Below are 12,419 nucleotides of genomic sequence, written 5' to 3'. Positions count from 1 at the left end.
TGCGAATCATGAAGGCAAAAGCCAAGGGTACCTACCGACCAAATGCAAAGGGGGACCAGACACAGAAAAATCCCAAAAAAGACAGTACAAACTTTTGAGGATTTGGAGCTCCACAACCGCAAGGCTACTGCATCGCGGAAAAGAAGAGACTGAAGGGGAACCTCGTGTGGACGCATAGATAGCAGCAGCCTAAGCATGCTCAGTCTGCCAGTCAAAGTTTCTAGAAACTTTGTCAAAAGTTTTCCATGCTAGGCTCCATCGGATAATGTCACCACATGTGAGGGCTACCATCCTGCTTGTCCTAGGAGAAAATCCTTAACTGCAGACTGCCCTAAACAAAAAAAAAAAAGGAAACAAATCAGTGCCAATGGGCAGAACAAGAATTGTTTGTTAGCAACAGGCCTTTTTTTTTTAAATTTCTCTTTTAAAGAGGCAGTTGAATAAAAATGGGCCTCATTGTAAGAGATAGATATTTTTACCACTATATGCAATCAAATATGAATACTGACCCCCATAAGCGGGATGCCAACTTCATAAGATGGACACTGAGGACACTGGCATGTATGTTTCAACAGAAAACACATCAAGAGAAGGGGGTATCACTGGTCAAAATTAATTAACAGTAAGATGTAACCATATATGCAATGTCAAATGTATTCATTTGTAGGACCTATGACTTGATGAGTTTGGCTGTCATACAAGCTCATACATAAGTAGAAGGCACATTTACTTTATTTATTTGCACACTAAATTTTTAAATTTTTAAGAACTCAAGAGAGCTCTCTTAGGTAAAATTCTAAATCAAAGAGCTGAAGCTGCCACACAAGAAACGAGTACCTTGTGTGGCAGCTTCAGCTCTTTGATTTAGAATTTTACCTAAGAGAGCTCTCTTGAGTTCTTAAAAATTTAAAAATTTAGTGTGCAATAGTATCTGCTGCACCATGTACGTTACCCCCATGCTTATCAGTTTCCCAGACCGTAAAAGTCAGAGCCCTCATTGGTTGCTGTTTGAATCCAATTCCCTGTTATGCCTCGCCGTTGAAGTAGAGAGCAATGCTGGAGTTGCATTAAAGTATCAGGCTTATTAGCTACGGGTAGTAACCGCCACATCAGCAAGTTACCCACATACTTGTTCCCCCAGACCATAATGGTTGGGGTCCTTGTTGGTTGCTGTTCAAATCCAATTCCCATTTTTGCCCTGCCATTGAGCAGAGCGCCATGATGGACCTGCATCAACAGTATGAAGGCTTATTGGTTAAGGGTAGTAACGGCTGCACCAGCAAGTTATCCCCATGCATTCTTTCACAGTTTTCGTCTTCACTACCTCGTCCGGAAGGGCATTCCAGACATCCAACACCCTCTCTGTGAAGAAATATTTCCTGACGTTGGTTCTGAGTTGTCCTCCCTGGAGTTTCATTTTGTAACCCCCTAATTCTACTGATTTCTTTCCAACAGAAAAGGTTTATCAAATGTGCATCACTAAAACTTTTCAAGTATCTGAAGGTCTGTATTATATCTCCCCTGTATTTCCTCTATTAAACAAAGATGCACAAGTGCACATATGATTTAAATTAGCCTATAAGTTTGTATCTGAAGCAACAGAGGGTAAGGTGACTTCCCCAAAACTACAAGAAGCACCAGTGAGATTTGAACCCTGGTTTCCTTGGTATGTAGCCTACTGCACTAATCACTAGGCTACTCCTCCACTAGCATCTGAGGCATTTCAAGGCCTGCACCCCCACCAGCCAAAGAGCTTGCCCTCCAATGCTGCTGATGTGGCGTTTAAAGTCTAGCTTCCTCTCCCACCAAGCAGTCAAAGGGCCTGCTGCTTGGTGCTGTCAATGCAGCATTTGAAGTGGGCCACATCCAACAGAAGCATTTCCCTGCAGACTCCCTGGCCTCGCAAAAAAACAAGTGCAGAGCTGTAGAGCAAGTGAGCTCAGAAACATGCTACCAAAGGAGAGAGGAGATACATAGAGACATCACTAGTAAGGATGAATGCTGCTGCAACGGGGGAGAGAAAGAGGGAAATTCTCATTGGGGTTTAGGAAAAGAAAGGGACATACTAGGCTGGTGACCTGTGCGTCTCCTCGAGCTTCGGAGACCGGAGACTTTTAAATAGATTTCTACCTTACCTTGTCTCGGCGCTTCCCGGTTTCGTTCCGGGCGGTCTCCGGCTACGGGGGGAGAGGGAAAATACCTTCACCGCTGCCTCTCAGCCTCACCCGATGTTGGGGGCTAGGTCCCCGCCGAGGGTCAGCTGCTGGACCGAGGCTTACCTCCAAGGGATCGCGGAAATCACCTCAGGAAATCTCAACTGGGGGAGAGACCCAACGGGTGTCACCACAGGAGAGCGGGGCTCGTCTGTAGAGGTAAGATTTCTTCTTAATTTGGTTTTCTTTGATAAAATTACTCTAACGCTGTGCTAGCGTGCATAGAGTCCCTAACTGCTATGGAGACGGAAAATACTGGAGAGCTGCACTTCCTGCAGGGGTATATGTACTAGGGCTGACGTCAGATTGAAATCTGATCCGTCTCCAACTGCTATCAGGAGTACACTATACCCATTAGTCCCGAGTCCATCTGCTACATGCTAGGAAATATTCAGATTAGTTAAATCACAAGCAGATTGTGATAACTTGCAGGAGGACCTTATGAGACTGGAAAATTGGGCAACCAAATGGCAGATGAAATTTAATGTGGATAAGTGCAAGGTGATGCAAATAGGGAAAAATAACCCATGCTATAGTTACACGACATTATGTTCCATCACCCAGGAAAGAGATCTAGGCATCATAGTGGATAATACATTGAAATAGTCTGCTCAGTGTGCTGCAGCAGTCAAAATAGCAAACAGAATGTTAGGAATTATTAGGAAGGGAATGGTGAATAAAACGGAAAATGACATAATGCCTCTGTATTGCTTCATGGTGAGACCGCACCTTGAATACTGTGTACAATTCTGGTCGCTGCATCTCAAAAAAATATAGTTGCGATGGAGAAGGTATAGAGAAGGACAACCAAAATGATAAAGGAGATGGAACAGCTCCCCTATGAGGAAAGACTAAAGAGGTTAGGGCTGTTCAGCTTGGAGAAGAAACAGCTGAGGAGGGATATGATAGAAGTCTTTAAAATCACAAGAGGTCTGGAACGGGTAAATGTGAATCAGTTATTTACTCTTTTGGATAATAGGACGACTAGGAAGCACTCCATGAAGTTAGCATGTAGTACATTTAAAACCAATTGGAGAAAATTCTTTTTCACTCAACGCACAATTAAACTCTGGAATTTGTTGCCAGTGGATGTGGTTAGTGCAGTTAGTGTATCTGGGTTTAAAAAAGGTTTGGAGAAGGTCCTGGAGGAGAAGTCCATTACCTGCTATTGATCAAGTTGACTTAGAAAATAGCCACTGCAATTATTTATTTATAACTTTTTCTATACCGAAGTTCAAAAAACAGAGTTAATTATCACTCCGGTTTACATATCAACCTTGAACAAACAGTGACAAAAATTGTCTTACATAGAACAGGAGGAGAAACTTGGATACAACATAAGCAAAGGGATAATATAACAAATCGAACTGTTAAGAGCTAAATGAATTGTCTAGTTGGGGTGAAAAGGAGAAATCTAAGGGAAGGGTTGAAGAGATGGGGGATGGAAGGAATGTGGGTTAACATAGCTTTAATGAGACAAAAATCAGTACTGGATAACTTAGGCAGAGTAAAAGGGGTGAGCTTAGGATTCTCCGCTTGAGAGGTAAGTCCGTGAAGGAGGTGGCCTTGACGAGTGGTTATGGGAAGGCTTGTCTGAACAGTAGTGTCTTAAGTCTCTTCTTGAAAGTCGTAGGGCATTTTTCTTGTCTAAGGTTGGGAGGAAGCAAATTCCACTGTTTGGGGCCTGCGGCAGAAAGCGCTCTTCTGCCTAGGGAGGGTTTGATTGTAGGTGCTCTGAGAGTGCCTCTTTGCGCTAATCTAAGAGGACGGGTAGAAGTATGAAATTGCAGGGGGGTTGAGAGGTCCAGTGGGGCAATGTTGAGAATGGCTTTGTGAGTAATTGATAGAAGCTTGTAGAGGATTCTGAATTTGACTGGGAGCCAATGAAGCTTTTTAAGGATTGGTATTATGTGGTCCCTTTTGTTTGACTTTGTAAGAATCCTTGCAGTTGCATTCTGCAGCAACTGGAGGGGTTTGATGGAGTTGTCGGGGAGGCCGTGAAGAAGAGAATTGCAATAGTCGAGTTTTGAAAATATAATTGCTTGTAGGACAGTTCTGAAGTCTTGAAAATGAAGGAGGGGTCTTAGTCTTTTTAAAACTTGAAGTTTGAAGTAGCATTCCTTTATTGTGTTATTTATGAAGCCTGTGTAGCTGAATTGATTGTCCATGACTACCCCTAGGTTTCTAACTTTGGGAGAGATGGGAGGAAGCACAGTAGAGAGAGAGTTGTTTAGTGAAAGATTACCATCTTGAGTGATTAGAAAGAATTCGGTTTTGTTGTTGTTGAGAATCAAGTTGAGATTTGAAAGGAGGCTGTTAATGGCGCAGAGGTAGGTGTTCCAACGGTGTATAGTGCATCGGTGTATTACTAGCATCAGTAGCATGGGATATACTTAGTTTTTGGGGACTTGCCAGGTACTTGTAGCCTGGATTGGCCAATGTTGGAAACAGGATGCTGAGCTTGATGGATCCTTGGTCTGACCCAATATGGCAATTTCTTATGTCCTTAGAGCTAGGGATGCTGAGTAGGTGAATGGGAGAATATGTTTAATATTCTTTTATAGTCCTGGCTTCTGTCCACCAAAATAAATTCCAATATTTACCCAGAAAAATAATGAGTCATTTTTCCAATGACTTTCTCTTGCTTTTGTTCTTCTCCTAATAAACTGATACATTCCCAGGAACAATTAAAAAAAATAAAACAAAAAAATTAAAGTCCCAAGTTATGTTCAAGAGCTATTAAGTTCAAAACCTCTCTAGCACTGGATTACCAACACCTTCAGCAAAGCTCCTGTCCAAGTTACCCAACTGAAATTGGATAACAATATTAACATAGCTGTCAGTCGATAAAAGCCTCTCTGAGTTTGCCTTGCTTGTCTCACCACAAATCCCACAAAATCTTGTCGTATCTTTCTCCCTTGCTCTTACCACCTTTTACATCTTTACCAAGCATTCTTGAAGTCTATCAATGTATTGGATAATTACTCTTTCAGCAGGTAGGCAACTCTAGGCAGCCATTATGTGCCCAATGAAGCAGTATTTCCTCCAAACCTTCTCTTGGCATAATGTTATATAAAACAACTAACTAAACCTCTCTCTTTTCAAAATCATATTATGAATTATCAGAGTTTCTTTTTCCATAAAAAGTGCTGCTTTTTACTTTACTGAAGCCTGCTAGATATTTGAATGTTTCTACCATGCCTCCCTTTTCCCATTTTTCTTATGCTTTTTGAGTTTCGCATGTATTATATACAGCAAGGCTTAAAGTAATTGTTCTTTCTTTGCTACCCACTTTGTCTGACTATATATCAATACAAGGTATTTATATCTTTAGAGGATTTGGTTTTGTATTTGACAAATCATATTTTATCTTTCTGTAAAAAGAAAGCACAACTGATTCAGGTATGATAGCCCACAGGTTGCCGTAACATCTCGGGGCAGATTCTAGTTAGAGTTCTAGTAAAGTTTGTGAAATGTGATGCAACTCAGGGGTATATTTACATAGTTTTACATATAAAATAATGCCCATCTTATTTCACTTTATTAAAAATAATTTTCAACCTGTGTTAATAAAATGTATTTTGTTCCCTGGGAAATTGTTTGCATGAGGGAATAAAGGGATTGTTGAGGGAGGAGGAAAGGTGATATGGGAATAGGTGCAGGGAGGAAGAAGAATGCAGGACTGAGGAGGGGTTGAGAAGAAGGCTCTAGGAAAGAACAGGGATTGAGGAGAGGAGGGGGTCCTTCATGAACTCGTACATCTCCTTATGCAACACCTCTTCCCTCAACCCCCTCCAGTTTATCCTCATACCCCCTTTCCCCCAATCGATACCTTTATCCTCACCCCCAGGTGATCTCCCAACCTGCTCAGCTGCATTGCAGAAGGTGAGCAGGGGCACCTCAGGCTGTGCCATCCTTCTCTGCTGCAGAGAGACATTCATAGTTTGTACCTGAGAGCCAGAATCCTGCTGTGAACCATGCAGGATACCATAGCTCTCTCTACGGTGACCTATATGGATCTGAGGAGAATGACATAGCCTAAAGCACTGACTCTCTTCTACTGCTATTTAATAGATTGGGGAGAGGGTGAGGGAGGATCAACTGGCAGAGGTGTGGAGGGGGATCAGTACAAAAGGGTAAGGAGGAGGATGACAATGAGATCAGGTAGAGAGGGGATCCTCTCCACCCTTGGTGCTTGCTCTCTCTTTCAGATGACTTGGTCTCAATTTCCCAAGAAAACCAGCCAATTCTAAAGCAGTCAGATTTTATGGCTCTTGCTGCGGCACTACGGGAAACCAGGAGCTCTGGGTATAATCTCCAAACTAGAAAAGGGGATGGAAGACACACCGAAACTCACCATAGCTGTTCTTGATTTGAGAAACCAGTCAAATCTGAATTGTGGAGAGTTGCGGATGCACTGCCTGAGCTCGTCATACACGTTTTCCTTGTCAAAGCCTAGTTTGTGAAGCATGCAGATCAGGAAGCGGTCCTCTTCCTCTGTATAGTTCTTCCCTTTGTTTGTGCCATAGGAGATTCTCAGCTGGTGGAATGGTGCTTTGTATCGTCCAATCTAAAGCACACAGACACAAAACTGATTCTCTGTTCTTTCAACAGCAGAAACTCTGAAAAACAAGGTCATCTTTGCACTAACAGGCACTATAGGTAAAAAGATGATATATGAACATGAAACTGCCAGCTGATCTTCAGCCCCTCCTTTTTATGACCTAGTTTGCTACAATTCAGTGAGCATTGAGAGACTCCCAGCATTGAAGGAATAAAAGTAAAGTTAGCAGTGTGCTTGTTATGTAGACTGAAGAGACTAGGGAGAAATTAATTCCTACTGATAATTTCCTTTCCTTGAGGCAAGCCAGACCAGTCCAGACACATGGGTTTATGCCTTCAAACCAAGCTGAGCATGTGGGCAATTGCTCATACATTTCGGAACATTGTTCATAGGTTTTACATGGTTGCTCACATAAATATTTCTTTGTGCTATATACTGTAATGCAACGCTAATACTGGTGCTCAAATATGTGGTATAAAAACAAATTGTTGCTCACATGAAAAAAATTTTAGCCCACACCTAGTCACTCCTTACAGAAAGCATTGCTCCCAACCACAGATAGAGATTGAGAATAACAGGCTTGCTGACATCACACTATATAGGCTCCCATGCTGATTTCAGCCGTCCAGTATTCCATATAACAAGCAATGATAAACATTTTTAATATACTAAACCTATCCCTCACCCCCTAATGCAAAAACCAGAGGGCTTCCAAGAGACAAACAGAAAACAAGAAACAGGACAGACATCTTGCATTCTTTGATAATGTTTATCACCTTAAAGGTAGATTTTAAAAGCTTTGCACATGCAAAAACGGCCACAATTACATGTAAGTGGGCCGCGCGGGAGCCACATGAATTTTAAAGAGTCAGGAAGGGCACATGTACATTGAGGTACGCGCACCCAGAAAAAGTAGGCAGAAAAGGGGCAGGGCATGGGCATTCCAGAGGCTGGGCCAGCACTGATGCATACAATTCCAAATTTTCCTCAGCAGGCGCATGATGTTACGTGCGCTACTTTGCTTCAGCTCCTCGTTAGGCAGAGGAATCCAGTGAACCTTGGGGGGGGGGGGGGGAGAGAGACTGCCTCTTTATAGGGCTCAGTCTGATACTTTATATATGGACCATTGTAAGGGGGTTTTCGGGAGGTGGGTTGGGGTTAGAAGGTGGTTTTACAGACCCAGAGGTATCCATTGTAAAATTGACATCATTAAAGAATTTTTTACCTTATAAGTGATGAAAGTTCTAAAAAGAGGAGTTGATTTGTACACTGCAGTCTCTGCTAGCTGCATTGTATAAGTCAACTCCTTTCATCACTTTTAAATTCTACCGTTTAATACCCATCATGCCGATTAGCACACACAAGCACTTACTCTGAAAATGAATAAGGAGAATATACTTGGCAGAAGGGGGAGGGTCCTAGACTGGTCTGGCTGGACTAAAGGAAAAGAAAAAGAAAAGAATCAATTTCTTCTTCCTCTTCATCCAGCCAGGCCAGTCCAGACACATGGAATATACCCAAGCTATCCCTCTACTGAGTGGACACTGCCAAGTCTGCTCAAGACTTTCAAACCAAAGGAAGCTGCTTCCCTGGCTTGAAAGTCAAGATAACACTTCAAACAACTATTAACCAGGCCTAACCCTGCTTAGCTTCCAAGATCAGCACATTCAGGGTGGCATGGCCATAGGCAAAGAAGACAAGGTTGCTGTTCTTCAAATCTCCAAAGGCAACATCAGGCTAAGTTTTGCCCAAAAAGCCCCCCTGGCACAGTAAGTACACCCGTGTTTAAGGCATGGAGATCTAGAATAGGTCGGAAGCCACCGGTATTTTTTGGGATTAGAAAATACCGGGAGTAGAACTCTCTCCCTTGCTGAGTCGAGGGAACCGGTTCTTCAGCCCTGGCAGAAAGATGGGTCGAGAGCTCTAACTCGAGAAGTACTGTGTGGTCATCCCAGGTCCATATTAGAATGGGTGGGGAGTCCGGGGGTATAGATGAAAAATTTAGACGGTAGCCATGGGTTATGATGGACAGTACCCATTGATCCGTGATAATTGGGTGCCAATTACTTGCAAAGTGGCAGAGGCTGCCTCCCACTGGTGAACAGGGGTGTGTGGCTGCTGCTCTCTGGAAAGGAGTCAAAATCCAGTCGCAGCAGGACCAGCTTGTGGATCTGGCTGTGCTCTAGGAATTCTCGTTTGGTGTGTATGTCCCCTCAGAGGCCTGAGCTGGACAAGCATGGGAAGCAGGAGGATACCACCTGCATGGTCTATAGAATTGTTTCCTGATGTCCCTATGTGCGCCCCTGTAGGCTACCGAGAGTATATCTGAGGTGACAGTTGATGCAGGGTCTCATGATGGTCCTTTAACTGGGCCACTGCATCTTGGATCTTGTCCCTGAACAGGTTTTCTCCTGTACAGGGGAGATCTGTAAGTTTGTCCTGCACCTCCAGGCGTAGGTCTGAGGCCTTGAGCCAGGCCCAGCGTCTAGCACTGCTGCCTGCTGCCAAGACTCTAGATGCTGTTTCAAAAGAGTCATAAGCAGCTCTGACTTCATGCTTACCTGCTTCCAATCCTTTTTGCAGGATGGAGGACAGGGTCTCTTGATGTTGTGGTAGAGTCTCTGAAATCCTAGACTTGCTTCCAGAGATTCCTGTTATATTGGGTCATGTATAATTGGTATGCCGCTATTCTTGCTATTAAAATGGACCCTTGAAAGACTTTATGTCCCAATGCATCCAATGACCTCTGTTCCTTTCCAGGAGGGGCAGAGGAGTGTGGAAGGGCTCTCTTAGCTTTCTTTTGAGCCGATTCCACCACTACTGAAAGGTGGGGTAATTGGCTTTTTTGAAATCCTGGGGTTTGTTGGACCAAATATGTAGCATCTGTCTTCCTGTTGACTGGAGGAACAGTACCTGTATGGTCCCACAGGTGGTGCAAGAGGTCTAGCAGAACTTCGTGCACTGGTATAGCAAATGTTGCTTACCTGATGTAACAGGTGTTCTCACAGGACAGCAGGATGTTAGTCCTCACAAATGGGTGACATCATCAGGATGGAGCCCAATCACAGAAAACTTCTGTCAAAGTTTCCAGAACTTTGACTGGCCCCTACTGGGCATGCCCAGCATGGCACCACCCCTGCAGCCAGCAGGGGTCCCCTTTCAGTCTTGTTTCAAAGCTACAGGCAGTGCCGAAAAATAAAATAAGAAAACTAACCCAACACCGCGGGGTGGCGGGCGGGTTTCGTGAGGACTAACATCCTGCTGTCCTGTGAGAACACCTGTTACATCAGGTAAGCAACATTTGCTTTCTCACAGGACAAGCAGGATGGTAGTCCTCACAAATGGGTGAGTACCGAGCTGAGGATGTCTGAAGGTGCACCAAATGTACCCAACGGCGTGCAACAGGCACAACAACTGGGGTGGAATTTGGGAAGGACATCCGCACCCCACCGGGTAGGCGGAAGGGTGTTGGTACGTCATGTTGGAAAAAGGTTACGCAGGACAGATTGGCCAAAGATGGAATCCTGTCTTCCGGCTTTGTCCAGGCAGTAGTGGGCTGCAAATGTATGGAGAGAACTCCAGATGGCAGCCCTGCAGATATCAGGAAGCGGCACCGAGCGAAGGTGTGCTACTGAAGTTGCCATGGCCCTTACAGAGTGTGCTTTAACACGGTCTTGGAAAGGAATGCCTGCTTGCTGATAGCAAAAAGATATGCAGTCCGCCAACCAGAAGGAAAGAGCCTGCTTACCCACAGGTTGCCCTAACTTGTTGAGATGGAAAGAGACGAATAATTGAGTGCTCTTCCTGTGGGCAACTGTACGGTCTAGATAGAATGCTAGAGCCCGTTTACAGTCGAGGGTATGCAGAGTCTGTTCCCCAGAGTTGGAGTGGGGCCTGGGAAAGTAAATAGGTAGTATGATGGATTGATTCATATGAAACTCTGAAACTACCTTAGGTAAAAACTTAGGGTGAGTGCAGAGTACCGCACGGTCCTGCAGGAGTTTAGTGTAAGGCGGATAGGTGACTAGGGCCTGTAACTCACTAACTCTGCGAGCAGAAGTGACAGCTAAAAGGAATAACACTTTCCATGTGAGGTATTTTAGGTCACTGGAGTGAAGAGGTTCGAAAGGTGGTTTCATAAGCTGACCGAGAACCAGATTAAGGTCCCAAGAAGTGCATGTGCAGCAAGCCTTTAAGAAACCGTGTGACAAGGGGTTGTACCGAAATCGGGACATCCCCGATTCCTTTATGGAAGGCAGCTACCGCAATGACATGCATTCTTATGGACGAGGTCTTTAGACCTGATTCTGATAAATGCCAAAGATAATCCTAGGGATTGGACAGGAAAAGGGATCAAGGGACTGAGAAGTGCCCCATGATGTGTACCTTTTCCATTTATAGGAATAAGATTTTCTTGTGGAAGGCTTTCGTGAAGCAATCAGGACACGACAAACTGAATCTGAAAGGTTAAGTGGTTGTAGGATTAACCTTTCAACATCCATGCCGTCAGGGACAAGGCTTGGAGGTTGGGATGGAGGAGGCATCCGTCGTTTTGAGTGATCAGATGCGGGTCCGTTCCCAAGGGAATGTACCTGCAGATGGAGAGATCCTGAAGTATGGGAAACCATACTTGGTGTGGCCAGTGTGGTGCTATCAGGATCATGGTTCCCTTGTCCTGACGTAGCTTCACGAGAGTCCTCGACAGAAGAGGAAGTGGAGGGAATGCATACAGCAGACCGGTTGTCCACGTTAGGGAGAATGCATCTCTGGGCCGAGAGTGCTGGCTCCGAATGAGAGAGCAGTAATTGCCCACTTTGTGGTTCTGAGGGGACGCAAACAGGTCTATGTAGGGATAACCCCATTGCTGGAAAAGAGATGTCGCTACCAATGGATTGAGCGACCACTCGTGTGGTTGGAAGACACGACTCAGTTTGTCTGCCAAGACATTGTCCACCCCTGGTAAGTAGGTGGCCCTGAGGTACATCGACCGGGAGAGGGCTTCTGTCCAAATCTGCGCAGCCTCCTGACAGAGAAGGAAGGAGCCTGTGCCTCCCCTATTTGTTGATGTACCACATGGCCACCTGGTTGTCCGTCTGAATCAAGATGATGTGATTTGATAGGCAATCTTGAAAGGCTCTGAGAGCATATCGGATTGCTCGAAGCTCCAGGAAATTTATCTGGTATTTGGCTTCCTCTGGAGACCAGAATCCTTGAGTTTGTAGACCGTTTACATGGGCTCCCCAGCCGACGTTGGAAGCGTCGGTGGTGAGAATTATTTGAGGATCTGGTGGGTGAAAGGGCAAGCCCTGTAGGAGGTTGGATTGATTTTTCCACCAGGCAAGAGACAGACGGAGTGCGTCGGTGATGCAGACAATGGTCGACAGAGGCTGAGTGGCTTGAATCCATTGTGATTTCAGAGTCCATTGCATGACTCATGGCCAGACGGGCCATTGGAGTCACATAAACTGAAGACGCCATGTGTCCCAGCAGAATTAGAAATTGACGAGCTGTTGCTGTTCGTTGAGACTGCAGCTGGCAAGCTAGGGACACAAGGGTTTGGAGTTGTTGAGGAAGGAAGGCTTTTGCCTGTAAGGTGTCCAAGTCTGCCCCAATGAAGGATAAGGTTTGAGATGGGACTAAGT

The 12,419-nt window shown here is 44.7% G+C and overlaps 1 protein-coding gene across 3 annotated transcripts in view; it reads right to left on the bottom strand.

The window, feature by feature from the left end:
• The window catches only part of SMARCA5 (SWI/SNF related, matrix associated, actin dependent regulator of chromatin, subfamily a, member 5), a 453,245-nt gene that overhangs the window by 60,482 nt on the left and 380,344 nt on the right, over window positions 1-12,419 (bottom strand). For all 3 annotated transcript variants that reach the window (XM_029599292.1, XM_029599470.1, XM_029599377.1), the window contains exon 22: window positions 6,571-6,783. In XM_029599292.1, coding sequence (XP_029455152.1) covers window positions 6,571-6,783 — 213 coding nt within the window. The remainder of the gene's footprint in view (window positions 1-6,570; window positions 6,784-12,419) is intronic.

The sequence above is a fragment of the Rhinatrema bivittatum genome, chromosome 1 (assembly GCF_901001135.1).
Source record: "Rhinatrema bivittatum chromosome 1, aRhiBiv1.1, whole genome shotgun sequence".
Lineage (NCBI taxonomy): Eukaryota > Metazoa > Chordata > Amphibia > Gymnophiona > Rhinatrematidae > Rhinatrema > Rhinatrema bivittatum.
The sequence above is the reverse complement of the archived record's forward strand: the minus strand, read 5'-3'. Positions and strand labels throughout refer to the sequence as shown.